Source organism: Trematomus bernacchii, unplaced genomic scaffold (assembly GCF_902827165.1).
Source record: "Trematomus bernacchii unplaced genomic scaffold, fTreBer1.1, whole genome shotgun sequence".
In the NCBI taxonomy this organism is placed as follows: domain Eukaryota; kingdom Metazoa; phylum Chordata; class Actinopteri; order Perciformes; family Nototheniidae; genus Trematomus; species Trematomus bernacchii.
This window is the reverse complement of record NW_022987739.1, coordinates 2,644,876-2,672,199: the sequence shown is the minus strand read 5'-3', so window position 1 is coordinate 2,672,199 and position 27,324 is coordinate 2,644,876. Positions and strand designations below refer to the sequence as shown.

The following is a 27,324-nucleotide window of genomic DNA, read 5'->3' as shown; positions in this document are numbered from 1 at the left end:
CATTGCAACACGGTGTGTCTGCAGGAGAGAAGATGTTTCGTCATGATCGTGTTGGAGCTTGATATCAAACCCTGTTGTCATTGGGAGAAGCCCTGTTTGGCCGCCCCCCCTCGCCGGGCCCCTGTGTGGAGCCGCCTCGCAGAGTTCAGTCGGGCTGGGAGAGGAATGCGCTGGGATGCGGAGCAGCACCGACTGTAGGAAATCGACGCAACAACTCGCACAGTATGGAAAGCAATGATCCGTATTTACACCTCAGTAAGTACGCCCTCGACGGTTTATTTTGAGCCCAGTTTGGCCGCTGTGCTCCCCGCGAAACTGCTGCATTTTGTTTTGACTTACAACAGAGAGGGTTTGTTTCATGGCGTCTTCTCTCCAGCCTGCGAGCTGTGCGGACTTTAACCACCGTCTGTGAATCCGTTTTGTTGTGCTACTCCCTGTGTTAATAATCGTTTTGCAACTGTGCCAATTGAAACGAAAGCCAAATACAAAAGTCAGGTGATCTTGGTTGTGCCGGTCAGACAAGGTCAGAGGTTGGCACTTTAATTGCGTTTATGTAATTTATGGTGCTTGTCGCGCGTCTCTTGCTAAACTGTTTCAGACAGAAACACTATTTATTGGTCTGGGATTGCCCTTCGGATCCACAGAGAAATGCATGGTACAAGGGTTGAGAAATGGCGGATCATTAGTGATAAACAAACTTGTACTTTGTGGTAAAACAACAAGACGCGCCCAGGTCAGCGCTGTGTTCGGTGATTGACAGCATGATGAGATTTTGCTCAGTAAAGATGAACTCTGCTCTGACTGGCTGACAAATGTGCCCTTGAACCAGCTGATTGTATTTTTTTATATTTTTTATAATCATGATTTTTTTTGTGGGACTCTATGGAGTTGCAACATGTGGGCCACACACTTTACAAATCCTACTTACAGTGAGCTCCATAAGCTCCAGGCCTGATTTTCTAAGGTAAATCTTTTTTAGATTAGACTATCTGGATTGCATCTGGGGCTGTGAGAGCTTCACTGAGTCACACACTATATGCATCATTTATCATGTGAGGTTTTTTTCTCTCTTCCTCAAAGATTGTCAAACCCCTCTGCAGGAGAGATATACCATGTGCTCCTAAACCACTGTCTTCTGTGAGGGGGGGATTGAATAATAATGATGTGGCTTTACCAGGAGACATCTAAAACTGGTATTTGAAGATAAAACCGTGCAAACCCCTTTATGTTATCACGGATATCTCGGCACCATTTTGAGGGGCTGAAAATTGTTTCCATAATGAATGTGGCTCCCAGGGGAGGGAGACAGACATCTGGATGGGAGAGCATGCAGAGGGGAGCTGCAGGAGTAACAGAGCCGCCCCCCCCGGGCTACAGGCTTTCTTCTCTGTCTCTAAAGACTGACTCTGATCAGACAGCAGTGGCATCTCAAGTGTTATGTAGATCAGGACAGCATCAGACCAGTGCATACGTTTGTTCATGCTTTATTATTAAGTATTAGGGCTACAACTAACCTGTCTTCCCATAAAAGATCAATCTGCACATGATTTTCTGAGTAATCAGTTGATCTATCAATTCTGAGAAAATAATGACAAGAGTCTGAATGTCCGTCAGTCAAAAACCCCAAAGATATCCACTTTAATATAATGAAAACTAAGGAAAGCAGAACATCTCCATGTGAGAGGCATAAAACAACATTGTTTGCGCATGAAAAATTGCTTTAACGATGAATTGCTTATAAAAATTAACTGGCAATTATGTTTCTTTCCGTCAATTAAAAGATAAGTAGAATTATTGTTGCTGATTTATTAGATGTTTGTGAGTCATGTAGTCTCCTGCTGATACATACATCTCTGTTTACAGCTAGAAAAACATTTCACTAACACACTATAACTTTGCTGGTCAGTGAGGCCTTTTTAATTACATTTCCTGGTCTATATGACGTTTTTCAAGTTAGAAAGTATAGAAAGTTATCATTATAAAAACAGCTCATCTCCAAAATCTGATTAATGTTGGTTTCAAGAATGTTGTTGTTCCATTATGGTCCAACAGAAATGCAGTTGCAGCTTTCCCATCCCACAATGACTTGCAATCTGGGGCAAATGTAAAATATTTGTAATTTTTCTTTCTTCTGTCTCAAAGTAATGCTAATAAAATACTATCAGAACCCATATGAGGACAGTTCTTATCTTTTAGGGCAAAATCTTGTAAAAGCTTGTAGTCAAACCACTAAGCTGTCTCTGAGTGAAAGCCACAACCACTATTTTCATTTGTTCTTGTTTTGTCTCTGTGTTGGCCACAAGTATGATTTATGATGTATTTTTGCATCAACAGCCCACACACCAAAATATGTATGAAAACAGGGCCATAAACACGACTCCCTTCTTGAGTGTGAGAGGATCGCTCAAAGATTAATCTTTAATTAGTGTGCGGCCAAGGCGAAGAAAACTGATGATTGTGTTTGGATTGTTTCGAGCTGCACTTTTCCCAGAGATGTTGTGTTTCAGCAGGTTTGATGCAGGCTTTAAGTAGAATCAGCATTTTTCTCTATAAGCACTTCAGCATTTTTTTCAATTTTCTGTCAGTGGAAGTGATTCTAGACATGCCGACTACCACCCACTTGCTAATTTTGACAGTAAGAACATTTTTAGCTTGCAGATCGGGGGAAGTCATGGAAAAAAGAAGCACGGGATGGCAGAGGGAAGGGAGCAAAATAAAGGGGAAGTGTGTTTGGGGGGGTTGGAGAAAAAGGTCACTCCAGTTGATGTTAACTCTCATCACTTGCCAGGGGTCAGTGATTCACCTCTCAGGACACACCCAGAGGCAGAGAAGGACACACACACACACACACAGTCTCACACTTATGCCAAAACTTCACAGCTGCATATATACGCAGCTCCTATATCCTTAGCTTAATGCACAGCGAAATGCCACAGTGATATCATGTGACTTAAAGAATGTGGGTGGTTCTATTAGACTGTGAAGTGCAGCAGTATTAAACCGGCTCTCCAACAGCTTTGACCTCCCTCTTCTGCAGAGTTAAATAAACCACACAGGTAGAGGGGTGTGGCTCTGCAGGTATTTGCTCAAGAATTCAACCAGCAGTGCCAACACATGAATTAGCACACAATGCACACAATGGGTTTATTCCCAGGCCCTTTTTTGATTGAGTGTGTGTATTTATGTGTCTGTGTAAAAGAGGCTTCTCGTCCTGACTGTGTGAGTGGGTGCTAATTGTGAGAACAGGATGAGGGGAGAGAAGGAAGGAGGCCATTCTCTGGGCTAATTGCCAGTAATTAGTCATTAGTGAAGAAGGTCAGAGCCTTGATTTAATTCCAGCTTTAATCAAGCAAGAGAACCTTGAAAGGCCCGCGGGCTGCAGCGGTGTTAGGTTATGAGATGTTTATAGCTATTTCCTTGCTAATTATGCAGCAACAACATGAATGCCACACATAAACGCACAGCAACTCTAGTTTTCCACGCGGTGAACATTAAACATCCCTCTGATCTTGAGCATCCCTTTCAGTGTGCCTTTAATTAATGCATCAATCGCAAAGGCATAACAACAACATATATGGCTGCATTTCACATCAAATGTTTGAATACATTAGGGTCTCCTCCTTCTGTGTAGGAGGAAGAAGAAAAAGAGGAAAAAAACATACTTTATTAGTCCTCAGCAGGGAAATGACTTAATATACACGAACAGAGGATATACATGCACAAACAGTACCATGCAGGATATGGGAGTTGGCAAAGCGACGAGGCAGCCAGTTAGCGGGCGCCCATAGCAGTTGGGGGGTTAGGTTCCTTGCTCAAGGGTATACCTCGGCAGTGCTCAGGAGGTGAACTGGCACCTTTCCAGCTACCAGTCCACACTATTTTTTTCCGTCTGATCGGGACATGAACCAGCGACCCCTCGGTTCACAGGTCTTTATTTTTCTCATACTGCCTGTACTGCAGCACCTCTTTTCACTCTCTGTCTGAAACCAGAGCCCAGTCTGCTTTGATTGGTTAGCTGCTGTTGGGATTGGTCAACCCCTTAGAGATGTTCCGATATCTAAAATACTCTTAGACTGGACTCAGATGGTTTTATGTTATGATAATATTGCACTGTGTTATTGATTCATTGACATGTAAGCACTACTTTAAAGGTAGGGATAGGTAAGAATGGAGAAACCAGCTCGAGTGCGCTAGAATTTGAAAGTACGCAGCCGAAAAAAATCTCCCCCTTCCTTCAGACTTCCTTCCAGAGCCCCTCCTCCAACACACACGAACGCGCACATGATCAATGAGGGCCCCAGATAAGTTTGTGCACAGATGGAAGGCTGACAAGCAGGTAGGCCATCCAGTTATTTTAGCCGGGCCGGCTCAGATGATTGGTCGTGCTTTTTACAGCGCCACGGCTTCCACAGATGACATTTTTTTATATATTTATTGTCAAAGCGTTTAATGTATTCATTGCTATCGGGATGTTAAGAGCATTCCATGGAATATAACAAAAAGTGTTTCTGAAGTGAATTACCTACCCCACTTTTAATGTCGTAGTTTGTTGAAGTTGAGCTCATTCTACTTGTCTCATATTGCTTCAACAAAGTCCTTCCATTTCCTTTGTTTGCCTTTGGAACATTTCTCAATGGCCCCCCAGCTCTGTCGGTGGTGTTGGAGTTTGTACCATGTTATCTTGATTCTGGGGTCCAGTGTAATGCAACTCCTAGGATTGCTTTAATGCCATTTCTGAGTACATGGCCAATCCAGTTCCACCTTCTTTCATTTAAGTATGTCATATGACTGTGAAAAGGTTATCATCCGGGATGGTCAGATCAAATGTAGGAATCATGTTTGGAAGGGAATATTTTGTAACCCTAACCCTGCTGATATTTATTTATAAACTGATCATAGGTTTTGTAAGTGGAATCATAATGTAGCTTACTAGTAAATTGTCTTTAAAGATCTAGTATAAAATAGCACAAGAGAGAAATACTCAAACAATGGAGACATGTGTAAGTGAATGTAATTGCTGTGTGTGGTTAAACAACGTCCTTTCAAGGCTAAAACCAAAAGAAACATTTTTTTTTCTCTGGATGGATTGTTTGCTTGACAAAGAAATGACTCACCTTGGGCTGTTGGGACTTGTCATGAGCATTTGTCATTTTATAACTAAACAATAAGTCACTTCATATAAATAAAGAACAGATTTATTACAAAGGAAAACAATTGTTTGTTGCAACTTAATACCCAACTATAAGCACCATTAACACCATACATCTGAATGGGCCTGATGAGAGGAGCGTTATGGCTCGGTGAGTTACTCTGACTAGTCAAAGGGTCCATGGCTCCATGCAGTAGCTATAATGGCAGCAACAGGTAAAAGCTTAGAAAATGATGTCTCATTAAATCCCTCCATTAAGAGACATGAAGCATACCTCGCTTGGCTATTTTGAGTTTCTCTTGAGTACCCTTTTTGTGTGCTGCTGCTGTCTCACACCCACATGCATTAATACAACACAGGCACACAATGCTGTTTCGAAGAAAAAACATGTTTTTCTGCTTAATGCTGTTTTTCATTAATATTCTTTTACGACTGCCTTTTCCCAATATATCTTTCCAACTGATATGTTGCATTAAAATGTCCTTCCTGTTCAAAATCACTGCTACCAACGAGGGGAGCACGTAAAAAGAAACAGTGTCCTCTTGAGATCAGCTTAGCGGAGCAAACTGGCTAATTCATCTCTTCTCTGTTTCAGTATCAAGCCTAGAAGATGAATAATTTGTAGACATAAGTAGACATGACACCAATGACAAAACAGTGATTAGATTATTAGTCAGTTCATATTAAACTTCCAAGAGTGTGCCAGAAATGTAAGTTTGCCAATTGTCCTCCTCTCACGTCTTCATAGTCTATGACACATCCATGAATGCTAATTCAGGCTCTCAAGGTTAATTTGGCGTGTTTGATTTGGGCCATGACACATTATTATAACACGGCATGCATTTAAGAAGGACTGTATTATTTGAGCTTCTCCCTGCGGATTTGTTCAATCTGAATGAGCAGCAGCAAGTGTCTCTTCTCCTTCTCCGGCCTCTCTTCTTCTCGCCCAGTTCCTTGCCAGCTTACTGTCACGGAGTGAGATCAGGTTACTGGTGGCCCTCCTACAAGCACTGTATAGACATCTGATCCAGCCTCGCACAAGAAAACTCTGTTGAGTCATGCAGCTAATAGATGCACACATGTCGGGGAAGGCTTCTCAAGTTTTAAGTGCTATCTTTTAATCCAAATGTTCGTTTCCCAAGCCTGAAGAGTAGATCGGGCGAACATTTGATAGGATGGCAGGATAGATTAAACGGAGCAGCTGCAGACAAAAATCAGTGCCAATTTTACATTTACTGGCTAGGGCTATTTTCTGGTGATGATATGACTTCCATCCATTGCCAAGTACGGTATGTATGCTGCATCTCACACTGGTGACCACAGTTGAGTTAAGTGCAATTTGTTAAGCTTTTTCTGATGAAACATTCAGACACAAAATTAGAACCATCCCTGCGAGCAGCTTATTTAGGTTCGCTTGGTGTTTGTCATGTATTGTTCTTCATTGCCTTTAAGGTATATTTTTGGCCTGGGCTTGCATCTGGGTTTTCACTTTGCTCCTTGTTTGCTTGACCATCCTAGAGCTCTGAAATAGACAATTCCTGACTTCCTGGAATGCTATAACACTTGTTAAACACACAAACATACTAACAATGTGCACTTCAACATGCTACAACAGAACCATTAAGCATGCATGCTTGCACCACTATTTCTTGGCAAAGGAGGAAACCATTATGTGGGTTATTTAGCCTTTGGCCACTTATTGTCACTTCCTTTCTCACATCCTATTTATACCACCTACAGAAAGTATGTGACTAATAAATGACAAAAGGGCAGGAAAGAAGAAATTGACGCATACATGTGTCGTACTGTCTTCCCACGCCCTCCGGTCTTGCTGCCTTTTAAGAAGGAGTAATGTGAAACTTCTGGTGTTACGGTACACTTGTACACCCACATGATCGACCTCTCCTCCCGTGCCAGACACCCTGTTCTGCCACTACAACAGGTGTCTCTGTACAGATAGGAGAGAACGAGAGAGACACGGTGTGAGTGGGCGGTATAAGAGCAGCAGTCTCTCAGTAAACAGTTCCTGTGGGATTGATCTCTGCGGAGGGATAATCTGTGTAATCCTATAACCGGCGCCGGTGGACTCCGCCTCTTTTATGCTGCACTAACGGCACGCCCCTTTTCAACATCGACCCGTCTGTTCGGTCCTGAAAAGTGTTTAACATCCGGAGTACACACATCATTCTTTTGAGTTTGTCACCGAGCCAACACTCGTGTCTGAGTCCTGGTTCTGAGTGACTGGCGTCTTGCCAGCGCCTCTCTTGCCCCCTGAGACATGTGGCACCCTGTGGCATCACCCGCACCTGGAGGCAGCTCAAGGAAGGAGAGTTTTGGACACTGTGAGTAGTTGAGTGAGTTGTCTGGCATGTGTGTTTGTGTTGTTGGGTCAGAACAGAGTGTATATGCTGGTGGAAGGTGTTGCTTTTCCGCACAGCTGTTTTTTTTGCACAGAATTTGAGCACGTAATGCTTGCGCTGCACAAATGCACTATATATGGTAAAGCCTCTAATCCCTGTCCACTCTATGGACAAGTTGTATTTATTCCTGCAGCCGGAGAAACCTGCAACAAACAGAAAGATTTGTAAACTTCTTGCCTTTTTGCTTATATGGATAAATCCTCATTGTGATACATTTCTCACATTGCTCCAAGGACTATATTTTGGTTGGGATTGCATCTTTAAGATACATATTTCATGATCTTATCGACCCCCAGCAGCTCTGTTCCAATACTTTCTAAAAACCATTGATTCACGGTAACCGACTGTGACAGGTACAAGGCTTTGCTGTTGCTTGTGACTCACTCCAGTTCTCAGATGTGGTCAGCGGGGATGCCACTCAACTTAAAAGGACGCTTCCAGCTCACATTGCCGTGTCCTTCAGTATCAGTTTATCTCTCAACACTTGTCCCCTCTCCATCCTGCTTTCTTTCTCTCTCTGTCTGCTGTCTGCCACCCTGCATGCATCCTTCCATCAACGCTCGCTCTGATAAGCTTTTTCTGCTTCTAACCCCCTTCCTAAGTGTATAGAGGTGTTGATGTGAGCTCACTTGCACACATACTGTAGTCGCCATATTAACTGGCTCACTGTGTGTGTGTGTTTGTGTGTGTGTTTACATGTGTGGACTCTTTCTCTCTTCACTGTCAAACTTGAGGATGTTCATTCAGTCCCCATTTCTTGTCTGATGTAAGGGTAGTGGAAACACTTTCAACAAACACCTTTTCAGATGAATAATTCTGTCCACATCTCATCTATACCCTGGAGTATGAACCATCCACGCTAATCCTCCCCTGCTGCATGTACACGATGAACATTTTCTGTTCTGATCTCTCCACTAAAAGCACAGCGGGGCAAACAGCTGTGATTACAACCATAATATCATCGTCACTCTGCAATAATATGGACAGAAAATTAAAGCAAGGGTAATCCTTTTGATCTCCCATTGAATCCTACACATATTGCAGTTTCATAAAAGTTTAAAAACATTAATTTTGGTAGAGGTTTTGCATGTTTTCACCTATTTTACATTAACTCTAGGAGTGTAACGGTTCACAAACATTTCGGTTCGGTACGTACCTCGGTTTTTAGGTCACTGTTCGGTATAGGTTTTCGGTACAGCACAAAAAATTATCACATAACATAAAATATTTTTTGGGGTTTTTAATTATTATTAAACTGTGAATAATGTATTCACTCAAATAAATACAAAATATAATAAAATAAACATTACGGTGCAGCATTTCGATGAACTGAAATAATCTGTACTTGAACTGTACTGTACTATACTCACCTAAGCAGCCAGCTTGACATTTGGACTTGCTTGCTTGTCATTGCATTTTCATGTTTTTTTTAAGAAAAATTTACTTGTCCACATTGCTTGCCGAAAGGGCAGATCTGCTGGCACTAACAATGTCTCATGCTGTGGAGAACACCCTCTCGCTAGGGACAGAGGTAGCAGATACAGCCAGGTAGCGCTTTGCTAACATGGCACTGAACTTTTTGCGAGTGTTGGAGGCTTAAATGCTAGTGGGAGTTGGGTTTGCACTTCAGTCATTTTTCTTTTGGTACCGGTGATATTTTCACGTTCGGGTGATGCCTTTTCAAGTGAGTGTGCAAGTTTGATGTATTGCCAGCCGCGTAACCAATTTTAGTTGAACAATGCCGACAAACAGCTTTGGTTCGGTCCACCTGTCTTTGTCCGTCATCCTTGTACGTAACTGCGAAACCAAAATGTTCCCAAACCGGAGACTTCAATGATGCTGGAGGATTTTCGAGCTCAACTTTATCTGCGTTCGCCATTTCGACAGTTCCTCAAACTACTGACTCAATTTGAACGCATCACTGTGACCAGCTCTCATAGTATGCCTCTCGTCCAATGAAATGACTTGGTCGCTCTATGACGCGTTGAACCCAATGTGAGCAAATTACACTGAACGCTGCGACGCAGCACCTGAGATTACTTCCAAAAAGTTGTTCACGTTCTCAATTTTTGACGTTTAACGTTATATTAGTTCGGTACACTTCGGTACGAATATGTATACCGTTACACCCCTAATTAACTCTAAGTTAAAGAGATTAGGTTTGTATATTGATTTGGTGTCTGTCTATGCAAGTATAATGTTAAACTCGTCTTTGTAGAGCCTTGATTCTACTTGTTGATTCATGAAGTAAGTTATCAGAAAATAAACCTGGACGACGAAAAAAACAAGCAAACGTTTCATGTTGGGTTTTATTTCCAGCTTATTTTGAGTCTCAACACATTGTAGCTAAGTTAATACATCCATTTATTTTTATTTTATTTTAGCTTTATTTAACCAGGAGGTTTATTGGTTTATTGGTTTATGAGCAGAGCTGATAAAAAAAGTTGATTCTAAGGCACTGTCTACTACAAATCTTAGCATGGATTGAGTTGTACTTTTAAATGTACTTTGCACATAGTTTAGATTCCCTGACGCCCTAGCACAAGGTTTCTGGAGACATATTACTTTTATTCGGAACAACTATGCTCTTACTGCAAATGTACTATTCATCTGTAGTCTTAGCAACCAATGAAATGCATGATATTGGCCGTTTCCAGGTTAAGGCAACCTACCAGGGCCCAGTAACACCTATACTTTACATTCACTGATGTTAGCAACACATTTGGAGTAGCTTCAGATAAACAGCTCTCGTGAAACCTCTCAAGTGGTGGAAACAACTTGTTGGTCTCATACATTAATTTGAGGAAGATGTTCAGTCTCCCATTTGTTCCATAGACCTTTTAGCCATTCCTCTTTAAGTAAAGCCAGAGCGGTGGATGTTTAGATTGCATGTTTCATGTACTTCAGTATGTATAAATCTGTTTCCATTTTGCATTTACCAGCACGACTTTCTTTCTCTTCAGCTCAGGCAAATATTTAGCATTTTAATTATTAAGTCCTCTTAATGTTTAAATGTGTTCCTTATATTCAGTAATTAATACTTAAAGTGTATCTTTGTCCGTTGTAGGACATCATTTCTTTCCAAGTTGTTTACATGCCACAAGTTAACTGTAGATACTAAGCTGATTATGTAGTAGCTGACTATCTAGGATCTTATCACACATCCAAAGGTCTGTGTGTGTGTGTGTGTGTGTGTGTGTGTGTGTGTGTGTGTGTGTGTGTGTGTGTGTGTGTGTGTGTGTGTGTGTGTGTGTGTGTGTGTGTGTGTGTGTGTGTGTGTGTGTGTGTGTGTGTGTGTGTGTGTGTGTGTGTGTGTGTGTGTGTGTGTGTGTGTGTGTGTGTGTGTGTGTGTGTGTGTGTGTGTGTGTGTGTGTGTGTGTGTGTGTGTGTGTGTGTGTGTGTGTGTGTGTGTGTGTGTGTGTGTGATGCTAAGGTCTGCAGTGGGCATTCAGTCTACCTGTGTGTTTGTTTTCCAGGACTGCTTGCTCAGCTTGCTCTGTCTCTCTGTTAGCGCTTGTTGTTAGAGCTCCAACCTTTTTTATCGCTTGAAAAACAATCTGTATCTCAGCCCTGGCCTCATAATCAATCCTCTGCCTGTGTCTGTGCAAAAAGCCTCCAGTGTTTGTGAATGTGAGGACACGACAGCAACCACATACATATTGAAAATACAGTATGATGTGTTCATTAGCTTGCCTGGCATTTTCTTTTTTATGTTTAAGGCTTTGCTTCAGGGAAACTACAGAGCAAGACGGTGCGTGGATAGAAAGGGAGTGCATGTCTTTTCTTTTCATGGAAAGTGTGTGAGTTCACTAGAGAGTTCACAACGGGGCAGAATTGAGGGTCAGAGAAGTTCAGCAGCTCATGTGCTCGTGTTGTCACAGCCGTCTGTCGGAGAAACATTTCTCTGTTTCAACAAGAGAGGAATGCCAAAGAGCATCTGTTTGTTTTTTAAATTAGGTTGATCTTATATTATAGGCTATATTTATTTTGGCTGTCAAAAAATGCAGTCAGTAAATGGATCCTTCTTGAGGAATTGTTGTACTTAACAGTTTTAGTCTCCCCCCCCATCTCTCTTAGGTATGAGCTGTCTTTGGCTCTTTTCTGCTGTAACAATGTAAATGTCCCCTCCGTGGGACTAATAAAGGTATTCTGATTCTGGTTCTGATTCTGAATAACCATTTGTATCTCCTAAATCCCAGCTGTGAAGAATACAACCTGGGGCTTTTCCCAATTGATGATCTAATGTTGTCAGCCAGGCGGAGAGATTAGGCGTGTGTGTTGGTGGCGGGATCATGTGAGCGTTGGGCAGAGATGCTGTTTGGGATCGGGACAATGCCCTCCCCCATCCTCCCTCAGTCTCCTCCATCCATCCATCCATCGCTCCCTTCCTTCCTATCCCTCTCTGTCCCCTTCTCTTCGTCCCCTCCTCTTCGGCCTCCCACCTTCTTGACAGCTGGCCCCGCTGAGCTGCAGACACTTACCCGCGGATAAGAGGATTTGCTGACACAATTGATCAGACATCAACCTCATTTAGCACAGAAATGAATGTTTGAAGGGTGCCGATTTTGCGTCTGTGTGCATGGAATACTTGTGGGTTTTTTATGTAAATGACGACGAGTGTGTGTGCACGTAAGAAGAGTCCATGTCTGGCGCTCTGGAGCTGGTTTGGCAGTAAAGAGATTTCGTAAATTACGTGTTCGCTTTATCTAATAAGCTTTCCATCTTATTACCTCATTACCTCTCTGGCACTTGGACACTGTTGGCGCTAAATGTGAACATTACAGCATGTACTAATACAGCAGACACACAAAGTATTAAACATATCAATGCCTGCGCTGAGGATCCAGCTTATTAGGGACTAATCTGATGGATATTGAGGCTTGTTTTGTTGTTCAGGAGTCAATCACTCGCCCCTCCCACACACCAGTAAACACTCCCAGCGCTGGTCTGCTCTCCAGACAGGAGATATTATTAGCTAGTGGCCCACGAGCTTATTGAATTACCACACAGTGAAGTGGTCCATCCAGCCACTAATTACCAGAGAGGGATTTAGAGGGTTTGTGGTCTGTGAAGTTTCTGTAAACCTGTTGATCACCACATCAGTGGGATACAGCGGTGGCTTAGTCTACTTCAAATGTGAGAATGAAATGTATTTGACCAACATAAAGATCATCGATAGCATCCAGCAGCTGTTTGGTGATGTTGATGGTGAAGGTTAAGATGATGTGGCATTGGTTCTTCCACCAACAGGAAGTCAGATTTAAAGAGGACATAATATGCACATTTAGTATTTTTTTGTATTTGTATTTTGTTCCTCTACTGTGACATGTCTCTATGCTTTAATGTTCAAAAAGCTCTTTATTTTTCTCATACTGCCTGTGCTGCAGCACCTCTTTTCACCCTCTGTCTGAAACCAGAGCCCAGTCTGCTCTGATTGGTTAGCTGGCCGGCTCTTTTGTGAGATACCCCTTTAACCTATCTGGTACAATGTCTTGGAGTGCAAGCCGATAGAAGCGTTACGGCCCCTACACACGGCGGCGTGCGTTGACGCTTCAACGCTTCTGCCCATTCACTTTGAATGGGGTGACGTCACGATTCGCCGAACTGCATTCTGGGAGCAAAGCGTAGCTTTTCTCGCGGTGCTCGCTGCAAAAGTAGAGCAATGTTCTACTTTTGAAGCTGAGGCGGAGGCGTCAGCCAATCAAATCCCGCGTATGCAAATCTGACAGTTCAAGCACTAGCCAATCAAACCCCGTGTATGCTGAGAGAGCCAGACCGCAGTTCATTTCCTCATATGCCAAAAAATGGAGGAGAAAATAATCGTAGCGGTAGGGAATCACCCGGTGATTTCAGTCCCTGTTCACCTACCGGGATACAAACCGGAGGAGCCAGGCATGGAGGGAGGTGGCAGAGACAGTGGGTGAAACTGGTAGGTTTTCGCCTGTTTGGGGAGTTTATATCCAGTGTACTTCGTTTGAATGGACAGCAGGCATAGACAGTATATTTAGCCAGCATGGAATGTTGCATAAAATAGCACCATAGACATTCATTAAAAATCGCTTTTTAGACATTAATGTCTATGGTGAGATTCATACACGGGAGCCTTTTTAAAGCCTTTTTACCCCGCTGCAAACAGAAACCCCCCCCCCTTCCCATCACAAACTTTACACAGACCCCCCCTTCCAATTATCAACTCCTGTCTTGTTTCCGCAAACTCTTGTGTCCTGCAGCAGCTAAATGTTTTGCAAGCCCCTGTTCGTTTAGTACCTAAAATAATAGACATCGCTTTTTCCAGCTGACAAACCCGACTTTCTGGTCACTTCTTCAATTTTCCAGCCCTTGGGGAGAGACACGGGAGATTCATGTGATTGGTTGTTGGTCGCGTTGCTCGCGTAAACTCCCCAAGCTCAAGACACGCCCACCGCCAAGCGGCAACGCACGCCGCCGTGTGTAGGCTGCGTTAGTGTTACAAGGTGATGTCATTATGTTACGGAAGTAAACCAAAGAGTCCAATGGAGGCATTTCAGGCAGGGGGGGGGGGCAGTGTGGGAGAGAAACTGCCTATCACCCTCCATCGTTTTAAAGCTAGATCACAGTATATAGTTTACATTTAGTCCAGTACTGTATGTGGTGCCATTTTGTCCTTGCTCCATTTGTGTCAGTTTACATGTATCAGTAAGTGGAGCACTGGATATATATAGTTTATATCATATATCCAGATATAAATATACTGTAGTTTGTGCACTGATGTCACTAACTCACAATTTGATATGTCTACGTTACATTGGTTTCACATTAGGACTCAACCCTTAACTGAATCAACAAACTTGCCTCCAACAGATCAACCTTATTAAACAAGTTTATCTAAAACAAATTCAGGACCATATCAGATGTGAGCCAACACATGAAAGCAAATATGCTGATGTAATTATTTCTTTTAAAAGTATTTGCAACATTTACTGCAGCTTTGGTTACTGCAACAATTTATCACAAGTAGTGTAAATGATTAATTCAATCATTCCTTCAATTGATCAAACTTTGAAGGTCTGCTTTATGACACGAGGCGCCGGGGCTTCACTTTGTCGGCTGCGTGTGGACCCGGTGGAGTCGTTTCTGAGAATGATCAGTGTCACTCTGTGGTCTCCTGCAGATAGGAGCTTTTGTGAACTTGGTTCAGGAGTTTGGCAACAGGCGACCTTTGATTTGCGACGCCGGCGGTCAAAGGTGCCCTTCACTGCTCTGTCTGTTTGTTTTCTCTCAAATAGATGCAGCGAGTTCAAACAGACACTGAGAGAGAAAGGAATGGAGCTAAATCTGTGTGTCTTGATCCTTCTAGGCAGTCTATGAACAGCATCCTTTTAAAGCTTTTAAACATACCTTCCTCTGATGTGTGACGTGTGATATGCCTGTACATGTCAGAGGCTTCATTGTGTGGAGCTGATTTACATAGAATAGAGAGGGGACAGCCGGTTGAGGCGGGTCATATGAGGATAGGCCCCTTTGAGCCGCTCTGGGCCCATTTAGGCTTCCACCATGTTGGCCTCCTTCCACACACACATGCAGACACACACACACTCCTCTCTCAAAGCATGCTCAACTCGCTGGCTATTCCTTCTCAGGCATCCCACCAGCTGACTGTGCATGTGCTTTGAGCTCTCCTGTGTAGAGCAGCTTCATAAGACCGCCAAGTCTGGACAAACTAATGCAGTCTTCTTTGGCTTCGTCTCCAACTTGCACGTTATGAGTAATAGCTTTAAAATAGGAACTCCTGACTATTATTTTATTATTGATTGATCTGTTTGTTGCTTTTAAATCGTAAAATGTAGACACAATTCACTACAACAAGCAAGAATATAAGCACTCAAGTGAGTTTAGTTCAAAGAAAATGCTTGGCCACTTATCTTTCGTTTCACTTTCTCTCCAACAATCTTTATCTTGTCATCTTTCCCGTCCGACCTGTTCAATCATGATACTTATCGGTCTCTGTATCTGCTGGCGGCACGTTGGGAACATTTTGGCTGGAGTGACGATACCCTTGTTACTATATCTCCTACTCAGCACTTCCAGAATAGAATAGATCTTTACGAGCCCTGGAGAGAATTTGTCATGCGCATAAAGAGAGGGGTCAGTGCACAAAATCAGGCACAGTACATGCTGTACTGTCCTCATCCATTACATAAGCTCGTTATTTAGGTGAATCCGCTCTCCAAAAAGCTGGGGATAAACTCCTGCTATTGTAGAATTTAAATCCAGGCAGTAGCGTTCATTTTTAAGAGTTTGGTGCGTTTAAATTGTATTTGACTGAAAAATGTGTGTCCAGTAAGCTCTGTAGGAGAGAGTGGGAGGCCCAGATACATATTTGACTGCCAGGGTTCACTAATGGAGAGTTGGAGAAAGGGGGCGAACGAGAGGGGGGATGTAGGCTATAGTCTCAGTGCTAAACAGGAAGTTACACAACATCTGTTCCTTGGCATGGTAGAGAGGGAGTGAATGGCCAGCTGTGTGTTATACACTGTGTCCCCATGTAAAAAAAAAGTGCTACATCCAGGCAGACAATTTGACATTCCTCTCTGTTTCCCAATTCCTTGAAATGTGAAGGCATCTTGCATTGCTCAAACTTTCCATTTCCCTAAAATAGAACCTATGCTTCTCCTATCGAGTGCAGACGAAACTAATGGCTGCTGCTAATCACTGGCAGAGGTTGTGCCTCACAGCAACATTTCAGAACTATTGCCACGTATTTAGCAAGTCGTTCTATTTGACTTGCAACAACGCCTGCAAACTGAAGGCACAGGCACAAACAGTCAGAACGATATGTTGTGGACACAAGCAATTATTTGACAGACGCAGACACATCTATGCAAACAAACTATAAGATATGTTCCTCGGACAGCTACTGCCTGAGGGCGAGTCAACGTGTTTTCATCTCACAGTGACAAATGACTACCTTATTTGTGTCTTTATTATGAAACAACTGTCTCAAAAGGATTATAAAAGCAGGAATGACACCATGTAAAAGTAAAATGTATATAAAGAAACAAGTATATTAAAGGTGGGGTAGGTAAGTTTGAGAAACCGGCTCGAGATACACTTTTTGTTATATTCCATGGAATGCTCTTAACATCCCGATAGCAATGAATATCTTAAGTGCTTTGACAAAAAATCCATAACAAAATGTCATCTGTGGAAGCCGTAGTACTGTAAAAAGCACGACCAATCATTTTAGCCGGCTCGGCTAAAATAACTGGATGGCCTACCTGCCTGTCAGCCTTCCATCTGTGCACAAACTTATCTCGTGCCCTCATTGGTCATGTGCGCGTTCGTGTGTGTTGGAGGAGGGGCTCTATAAGGAAGTGGCAGATTTTTTCCGGCTGTGTATTTTCAAATTCTAGCGATCTCGAGCCGGTTTCTCAAACTTACCTACCCTACCTTTAAGAGGCCAAATGCATTTTTCACACTGTATGAACTCTTCCTGGTATGTCTCCACCAGTCATTATCTTTTACAAGTTCAAACTCAGACACGTGGGAAAGTACATTCACTACTGTGTATATCCAAACTAGTAAAACTAGTTCCTCCGCACATGACTGCATCACCAGGACTTCGAGCGCCAGCCAACAGCATATGGATGTTTTATGATGAGAAAATGATAAAGCTGAGGTTAAAAATGACTGAAGTGGGTCTTTGATTAGAGGTTACATTACGCAATCATTACAACAATCAAGCCTTTTAGGATTCCATTCCCAATGAGGTTATAAGATAAGAGCGAGAACATAAATAAAAAGGTGCTTTTTATCTCTGTTGGCTCATAAGTGAGTCCAAAGCTCTCTGCATTAGACTGGGAATGGCAACAGGGAATCTTTGCTAATATATCATGGATTTTCAATTGGCATTGAACTGCATTTCTGTTAGAAAGATCATTTATGGCAACATTAACTGCCATACAAGGTCTTTTTTGCAGATGTATACTTTTTATCTTAATAAAGATTATAAAGTGAGTGTTTTAATCGTTATATCAGTTTATTTATTGCTGAAAAATAAGAACATGAATTTAGTTTGAACCTTAAAGTAAACAAAACACAGGTGCTGTTCATCGCGTGCCATGCTACCCTACACACACAAACATAATGTGACATTTAACTGAGGACATCAGCGTTGGGCCCAGTATCACACTGTGTATCAGAGTGTGTGTGTGTAAATGTGTGTGTGTGGAGGGTGCACTGACAGAGAAGCAGAGGCGTAGGCATTTTCTGAGCATTCACATTAGTCCAAATGTGCATATGGTGGCATGTCACTCTTCATCAGTGACATTTTGCTCAAAGAAAAAACGTTTTATTCATATCTTTGACTCACCGTCATAAGCCCAGAGAGGAGCTGCTTTTTTTTAATACATCAGTCTACATCACAACACCAGCATTTACAGCCTGTGGCGTTTGTGTGTGTGATTGAGTGTACGATGCGTACTGTACATTTAGTTCCTTAAGCGGCAGAATGTATGTATATGTTGGTATTTGTTGATGATGACTGAATGTCCTCATAACTATAGCACATGCATGAAGTTGCACACCATGGCGGCCTGTTACTCAGTTGACTGACAGCTTTCCTAAGTAGTTCATCCATGTAAATGCCAGCCTGTCAGTTTACATCAATGGATGCAAAGCAAAGTCAGCACTCTCTGACCAAAATCTAGACGGGCTTCACTCACATGTTGCCATATTTACACCTCACTGACTGACCAATGGCGCTGGTAATCTCCAATATATTTTCAGATTCTCAGATATGTAAATTCATATGGTACCTCTCTACTTCTGTCACTATTATCAGAATATTTTACAGGTCTTTTCAGCCACTCATTTTGTAAATAAATGCCTGTGTGCTTTGTGTCTTTTGGATGTATATATATAAGGTTTCTGTTAGTTAACACTTTTGTACATTTAAAATTTATAAGGTGATAATATGTCATGCCCAGGCCATATTTCAGCCACCTTGCTGAACTGCTGCTACTGCCGGTCCTTTCTTTCTAGATTAAGACTGCCTTTTTTAATGTCCATCAGTGTTTCCGCCAGACCAGGGCTGAGAGGGCGTCCACCACCGAGAGTGTGACGTCACGTCGTGTCACGTGACTTGAATTTTGAATTGAGCCGTCCCTTTTATAGATACTGGGTGTTTCTCAATGTCGAGTACGCTTGCTTGGTAGCACATGTCTTCCGAGCGTCTTGCTTCAGAAGCGAGGCAAGAATACTTCCTAGCATTCGGAAAACGAAGAGTGGAACAGGCGAGCAAGTGTGCAGGTGTGCATCATGAGAGGCCCCACCTTACATTTTCCGCCACAGATTTGGGGAAATTGGTCCGTGCGCAAAGCATTGTGGGGATTTTAAGACCGCGGAGTCTATACATGTGCAGCCTCGAAATTTCTCCAAACGAAGTACGCCGGGCTCGGTAGAATTCCAAGTATGCTGGACATTGGAACAGTACTTCGGCGGCACTCGATGACGTAGTATGCTTGAAATAGTGGCTCTGGAGCAGCTTTACTCGAGATTGAGAAACACCCACTAGCCGGCTCTTTCAGCTCCTAAACGGCTCTTCATTTTACTTTAAAAAAAAAAAAAAAACTTTATTTTAAATTATTTGGGCAATACATAATATACAAAAGTTACATTAATAATACACAAAACACACAATGCATAAATATATAATATCTTCATTTTACCACAGTTTACCACGGAGCCTCAGTTTCGCCGCTGCGAGGCTCCGGCACTCGCAGTTCACGCGCGTGCTCCACTAGCACCCCCCCCGTCAAGGCTCGCCGGCAGTACACTTTCCGTCACAGGAACACGCTTTGCTGGCGACGAAAATAATCCCACCAGACTCCTTTGCCCCTCCAACAAAGCAATGTCCTTGTCCTTTTTCCTTTTCTTATGATTACATTTTTCCACAGGCCAACAATAGCTTCAAAAAAACAATTTCCCTCAAAGAAAAAACCAAACATGCCCTGTTGTCTCAAGATAAAAAGTGCAGAAGGAAACATCCATTGAAACTCAGTGTGCTGCTCTGTGATGCTAGTTCAAGCCAGATACTTGGCATCTCATCTTGGGTGCAAGTTCATCAATGTTTGGGGTCAGGCTCTGAGCTGAGGAAACCCTCAGGATTGAGTGAAGGTGCAATATACCGGCGGGCCAGATCTAATAGTAATTAGAAATTATCCTGCGGGCCGAAATTAAATCCACCAAGGGCCTGATTTGGCCCCCGGGCCTTGAGTTTGACACATGTGCTCTAGAAGTACGGACATTGAAACAGTAGAAATGTTGCTGGTATGATGTCAATATACCATCAATAAATGTCACCTCAAATCTCTGGATGAGCTGCAGCCGAGCTGTACATTGAGTCGAGACCCAAAGGCCCTACGTAGCTGTGTACATGACAGGATGTATGATTACCTAGAAGAGCATCAGGACTGATTTAGGCATATGATAGCTATGTGATTAACATGATGATTCAGCCTCTATGGAGATAGACATATGACTGTAGCTAATCTGAACTAAACATTGTAACTGCTTTGAACCGGTATACATGTATCTTGTGACTGTGTAACTCCCTATCTTGTATATCAGCATGTGAAGGACACTGTTCAGGAACTAGTTGTACCAAATGCTCTGTATGTGATGACTACTTCCATTCTTGAGAGGATAATAAATACATGTTTCCTGATATTGAAGCTCAAGCCGATGACGAGTGATATTTTTCTAACAGTAATAATGTCTGCTTTCAATTATATCTAGGTGTATGTAATCAACTGGTAACTCAAATCTCTTTATCTTGTATCTCCCCACCGTTTAACAAATTCTTCCTTCTCTTCCAGACTCTTCGGGGCCGATGACCCACACTCACCCTCCTCCAATGGGAGGCATGGTGGGCCACCCGTCAGTCATCAGCTCCTCCAGGCACTTACCGTCCCCGATGTCGATGAACGGCCTGGCCTCGCCCTACCCCGTCATCACCTCCTCGATGGGCTCGCCCTCCACGCCCAACATGAACTTCGGACCCCTCTGCAGTCCACAGGTGAGGAAATGTGAGGGGGTTTTTGATGGTCATCAGATAGAGATGGACTCTGTCTTAAAGGTCCCCTATTATACTGTTTTTCATCAATATATTACAGTGGTGAACCGTGTCTATCACTACTGGACCGTCTGTAGACACACGTATACCTTGGTTGAAGGATATTCTTCCCAGAGACCCAGACAAATATCTGATTGGTTGCATTTTTTTTCTAACACAAAACCACTCAAATGCGTAGTGCGTGGACCAAGAAGTACAAACAAATCAACGTAACACTGTAATATTACAGATCAACAACGCAGATACGATTCTCATTTATTCATTTTATTTCCATTTATATAATTAAATCGATTTTTTGTTTGTTTTATCTGAGTGTCCCAGGGTATTCTCTGAACACCTTGAAGGCCCTGACGGTTCACCACTGATATAGGTCTCAGATATATACAAAACATGTCTCTGAAGTGTTTGGCTCCAAACACCAAACAGATAATTGCAGCATTACCCATAATCCCCTCTGTTTCAGCCCTGTTTCAAAAGTGCTGATTCTCTGTCTGTTACTTTAGATGAAAATAAGGAGCCCCTCCCCACGCCCCTCTGAGAGATATTTGGTTCAAAAGAACACAATGGTGCTCTAGGAGGAGATTCAGGTGATAAGGTGCGGGGGGGTTACCTTGGTTGGTGATTGGCTAATGGTTACACAAGCCAAAAACAGACAGGTTTTTATATAAATCAGGATCAGGACAAAAAGTGAGCGAATCTTTTTTCCTGAAACTTTCAGAATCTCTTTACACAGAGGGGACACATGTTTATTTATAAAATACATGAAAACGTGGATTTTGCACAATAGGTGACCTTTAAAATGCTCTTTTTTAAGGAACTATTATGTGTGATTTTCACTTGAAATAAAATGTTGTAATTCACCCTGTCACTTTAACCGCTTGTTTTTACCATCTCTTTTCAAAGTAAGCTTCTTAGTTAGTTCAAACTAATTAAAACAACATTAAAAAAAACATTAAAAAACCATCCAGAAAGATGATAAAGTGAGTGTTTTTAATGGTTATAAAACAGCAACAGAGGTTCACATTCCTTTAAATTACCACTCTCTGCAAGCTTCGTCCGTGTCCAGCTATCATGGTCTCTGGCCGATCACGTGCTTCTCATTCTCAACCTCCAACTGCGGACAGGAGGTTGAAGGTTAGGCATATCCAATGTGTTCGGCTGGCATACCTTGGCTTTGCTCTCTCTCCCCTACCCTTCTGCTGACCTTTAAACTTCTCGCCCTGAAGGTCATCCCTGAGTTCTGTGTTACTGCTGTCATGCGAGGGGACTTAAGACGCAGGCCGTCTATTAGCCCTTTAATGGATTACTGAGAGAAAGAGGAGAATAAGGAGCAGCGGCCATTTTGCGCACTCTCTTCACTTGTCAATTTTTCTCTAAGTCTCCTTTTATGGTTCCTCTTTGGTTATGATACTTAAGTTCTTCATGAACAGCGCCTTTCACTGTGAGCTGCATCTTTCAGATCGGATGAATACTAGACAAACGCCCTTAAGACTGCCCTTTTTTACTGTCTGGCACAAAGACTTGGAGGGAGAAGGCTAATGGAGCAGCTTTCTTTAAGTGGTCTTTTGAATGATCTACAAGCCCCTCAGTGCTTTGAAGATCAGCCGCACATACAGAGACACACATGGAGTGAGTGCTTCAGCTGCTGGATCAGGGCCAGTGCTGCAGGGCACAGCAGACAATGATATACATTGGTTCAATCACAGTATGGATCTGTGCCTTGAGGGGCGGCCATGGTTGATACGATTGTGTAACCATCTTTTCACCGCTCGCCAACAGCCAGCCATCAGGCTCCCATCAGGTCAACGTGTCATGAAACATCTTGTTCATGGGTGAAATGAAGTTCATGAGCTGGGCCTGACAGGAGCAAATTCAATATTTTAGTTGTACATTCATGCTGGTTGTATTTTTGTTTGCCGCTATCATCTTGTTCATTGATTAGTTGTAGGTATTTCGCTTTAACTCCATTATGAAGTAAATGCTGATTGCATTTCAGATTGTCTCCCTATTCGCTCGCTTTCACTCTCCAATATGTGTGCCAACGCCAAATCACCCGACAAAGCCAGTTCAACTGAATGCAGTGTTACTTGTACAGTTCTTCCAAATATTTTACAATTAAAGTTGCAAATGTGTGCCTTCACTCTGCATGTATTTGCATAAAGCTTAGTGGTTGTGTCAGCTAGGGAGAGACAGCAGGTCCAGGATCAGAGGGGGAGTCCCCATGCTGCTGCCAGAAAAGCCGTTGAATGTGAGAAGCATTAGGATTGTAGATATTTGTTGCTTTTTCCCTGATGGTTTGAATAAGTTGCTAAATTTAGGCTCCGAGGGAACAGAAATGGATCTGGTCTTACTGGTCTGGTTTTTCCACTTTAAAATGCATAATCCTTATTTTCTGAACTTATAAATGGATAAATCATATCTCCATACAATTGAGTAGTTTGACTGATAGTTAAAAATAAAGTGTCTTGTTTTTCTTAACTGATAATATGAACATTTGTTTGACCAATTTTGTTTGCACTTCATTGTAAACAAACATTGTACCAACACATATTCAATATTAAAGGGGCCCTATTATGCGTTTTGGAGTTTCGCCTTTCCTGTAGTGTGTGTGGTTTGTGTGCATGTAAATGGTCTGCAAAGGGTAAAATCCCAGAGTTTCCTCAAGAGGGACTTTCTCTCCCACACACTCACACTAGAATGAGGCCAATTTAAGTTATGTTTAACTGGTTTGTATCGAAATATATGTGATGATAGCCCTCCCCACTCATGTGCTTTGACTTCCACATACTGGGCCAGGGGCTGAATTTTCCAGATGAATTTCATTATTTTATCAATGAATTGATTAATCATGCAGCCCATGAAGTGTATGGAAAAAGCTCAAAAAATGTTGACATACACAAACTGCCTTTTTTTGTCGGATGAGCAATCCAAGACGTTTAGTTGCATATCAGATACAAGTGGTAAATGCTTGTCTTGCCCATTAAAGGCCCAAGTAAACCTTTCATGTATGATGCAATGCAGTCTTCATAGCATGTGTTGTATAAAGAATGTATGATGCATCAATAATCCATATTCACTGCTTGTAGCACTTTTCTACATTAGTATGCTCTCTGTCTAAAACGACAACTGTTTGAATTCACAACAAGACTTATTTTTATTTGTGATTATTTTGTTGAAGAGGAATATATGCTCTGTATTGACTCACATGTAAGTACACAGGGTGCTCGATGCTAATGTAAGTATGACTTCCTGCCTTTGGGGGCATCTATAGCAGAAGACGGTGGTGGCGGTTTACAGAACGAGTCTTCTTAAGAAAAACTCAAGAGACAGAAAAAGCCTTTGTATGATATCCTCTGCTGTAAGGTCACAAGCCCAAGTTCACTCTGCCATTAGAGCAAATTCAGAAGAGAGTGCACATTGTAAATAAGTGATAAGAATCGCCCGAGGTGACTGCAGGAAGGATGCCCTATATGCTACGCAGCATCGAATAGATAGAACGGGAGGGCATGTGTAGGTCGCGCTTGTTGTTTCCGCCGGCTGTGCAGATGTTTGCAACTTAACAAACTAAAATGAGAAGCATAAATATGCATCCGGCCTGGCGTTCATTAGCAGGAAAGGGTCAAAGAACGCAAAAGGATGATAAGAGCGGAAGAGAGATATGTAAAAGTCAACGAAATCTGGACTTGTTGCTCCGTCCCAAACACGTGTCACCCCTTATTTAGGAGATTTTCCTGAGAAGTCACATATGAAATGATTTATGGGCATCGGAATCACTTTAATTAAGGTTTAAATCGCTGTTTCCCCATTATAAGAAACTGATGATTAATGAAGACAAAGATTTGGATTGGTGAAAAAATCTGTCAGCTGTTTTTTCATATTTTTCCTAAATGTTCCCCCATTCTCAGAAAGTGGACGACTAGAGATTAGTGCCCTCTGCTGTTTGTGTCTGAGAACTGCACTTGACTACTTTCATACACCTCTCCGTGTCCACAAACCTGTATGACAAGCCTCTAACAGAAGCCTCACCCACTAAGTCAGCATCATATCACTTTCACAATAAAGTGTGTGTGTGTGGGAAGAAGAAGAAATAACAAGAGTGAGCGGAAGACAGAAGGACAAAATAGAGGAAGGGGACGAGTGTCATGAGACAGCTCAACACTTTTCTCTCTTACTTCCTCTCTGCTTCCTCCTCGCCTCTGTTTGCTCAGTTCTGGCCACCTCAGCTCAAACACTTTGTCTCTCTTCCTGTCATCCCCAGATGAACTCTATGAACAGCGTCAGCAGCTCAGAGGACATCAAGCCTCCACCAGGCCTGCAGAACCTGGGAAACATCAACTACCAGTGCACGAGCCCCGGGGGAATGTCAAAGCACATCTGCGCCATTTGTGGGGACCGATCCTCAGGTAATGTTAGAGGGAGAGGGGGGGGAGAGACACTCAGCACAAACATCTCCGCCCAGATAACTGAAGGACAGATAGCTCAGACCAATCGATGTCAAGGCTACTTTTGAGTCAGGTTTATTAGTGCAGAGTTGATTTGCTCTTTGATCGTTTTGATTGTAAAACTCTGAAAGGTGTTGCAACATTTCTGAAAGGAACGTGATTCATTTCCTAGTGTTACTGTAACTGTTGTTGTGTGAGTTTGATTTTATTTAGATTTTTATTTGACATCTTTGTAAAGCGTCTTTGAGCACCTAGAGATAAATACAATTTATTGTTTTTTTAAATTAAAGAATACTTGACAAGCCTTTTTCTACAACATCAACAGGAATATTGTGTTTGATTTACAACTGTTGAGAAGCTAACTAATCCCCCAACACACACACACACACACACACACACACACACACACACACACACACACACACACACACACACACACACACACACACACACACACACACACACACACAACAATTGACTTCCTGTTCCCCAATAAGTGTAAAAAGTTGGCTTTTTTTATATTAGTGAAAACATTTTAAATATCCGATTGGCCTTAAATTGAAACTTTGAAAACAAGACCACTGCTGCAACCACACATCTTAAACACGCAAGGCTATCAACACTACACAAGTTTTAATTACTAATTTAAAGCCCCTTCTAATGGAACAACTTACATGTGTTGAAAGATTACACTTTGGGTTCAGACATCAATAAAGCACTACTTAAGGTGGTAAATGATATTTATATTGTTCAGGCGAAACACCACTTGTAGTGCTGCTTGTTCTTAGTGCAGCCTCTAGTTGTGAATGGCTGAGATTATCCAGCAGAGTCCTCAATCGGTCCGGATCAGATCTCAAAGGCAGGGGCTTTGTTGTTGCCATTGGTGATCATACAGCTGAGAGGATCACCATGACCTGTGGAGCCCCCGGGGGTTTGACTCAAAACCCAAAAATAAGAAATGCATTTACAGTGTAACAGCAGAAAAGGTACATTGTAGGTAAAAGGCAAAAGTAGAAAGAGTAGACTTACAGTACATATAAAAAAAAGGCAAGCAGACATTATTAAGTTATATTTATTTATTTATATATAAATATTAGATGAAGATATAAAAGCATTGCAGGAGCTGGTCATTTTCACAAATTGTAAACACATCCTTATAAATTGTAAAAATAAGGTGAATATTGCACAACAGTTTAAAAGTCTGTATGTATTATTATTATTATTATTATTATTATTATTATTGCATATGTTGTCCTTCCAGGGACCTCTTTAATTATTTTAACTTAATTGGTTGTATTCTGTTTTTCATTGCTTTCCTTTTTGATGTTCTTGCTCTTTATTGCTCTGTTGTCAATGCATTTAAAAGGTTTTTTGTTTATTTTGTGGAGTGGAGGGGAAACATTTCAATCATGTTTACAAAAATGTACCTAAACACAGATTAAGTTAACATATATTCACTAGTAGCTAGAGGCATATTTCCATGTGAAATCAGTACTGATGTTGTGGACTTTTACCACAGGAAAGCACTACGGCGTGTACAGCTGTGAGGGGTGCAAAGGCTTCTTCAAGAGGACGGTCCGTAAAGACCTCTCCTACACATGCAGAGACAGTAAGGAGTGCCTGATTGACAAGCGCCAGCGAAACCGCTGCCAATACTGTCGCTACCAGAAGTGCCTGGCCATGGGCATGAAGAGAGAAGGTGTGTGTGCAGGTGTGCTATGATTAAGGTTTCGGTCTGGGCATGAGCTCTAAGCTTGTGTTCATGATCTTCTTTTCAATCATTACAAATGCATGTGGAGGGGGATAAGAAATGTTCAACACAGCAGGAGCTCTAGTTTTCCTGTACAGTAAATAGTCTCTTTTATATTATCCACTGCAGAGTCATGTAGTCAGGGACAATAAGCATGGGGTGTTTGATCTGAAATATATGTGTGTGTGTGTGTGTGCAGCGGTGCAGGAAGAGAGGCAGCGGGGGAGGGAGCGGGGGGAGAGCGAGGTGGAGTCCACCAGCAGCTTCAACGAGGAAATGCCTGTGGACAAGATCCTGGATGCTGAGGTGGCTGTGGAGCCCAAAACAGAGGCGTACAGCGAAGGTAGCCCCAGCAACTCGGTAAGAATCACAGCTTGGTTTGGTCAGACCCCTGAATTATTTATCCGTTTTCATCACGAGGCTGAGGTGGTACCTAACAGGGACGAATC

General features: G+C 42.3%; 1 protein-coding gene across 2 annotated transcripts in view; it reads left to right on the top strand.

Annotated features, from left to right (window-relative positions):
* The window catches only part of rxrgb (retinoid X receptor, gamma b), a 32,694-nt gene continuing 5,370 nt past the window's right edge, over positions 1–27,324 (top strand). Inside the window, exons 1-5 of one of the 2 annotated variants that reach the window (XM_034146352.1) lie at positions 1–255; positions 20,427–20,626; positions 24,942–25,086; positions 26,645–26,824; positions 27,075–27,235. In XM_034146352.1, the coding sequence (XP_034002243.1) occupies positions 225–255; positions 20,427–20,626; positions 24,942–25,086; positions 26,645–26,824; positions 27,075–27,235 (717 nt within the window). In that variant the 5' untranslated portion in view covers positions 1–224. Of the gene's footprint in view, positions 256–20,426; positions 20,627–24,941; positions 25,087–26,644; positions 26,837–27,074; positions 27,236–27,324 lie in introns of both variants that reach the window. The other variant, XM_034146351.1, reaches the window with a different exon arrangement.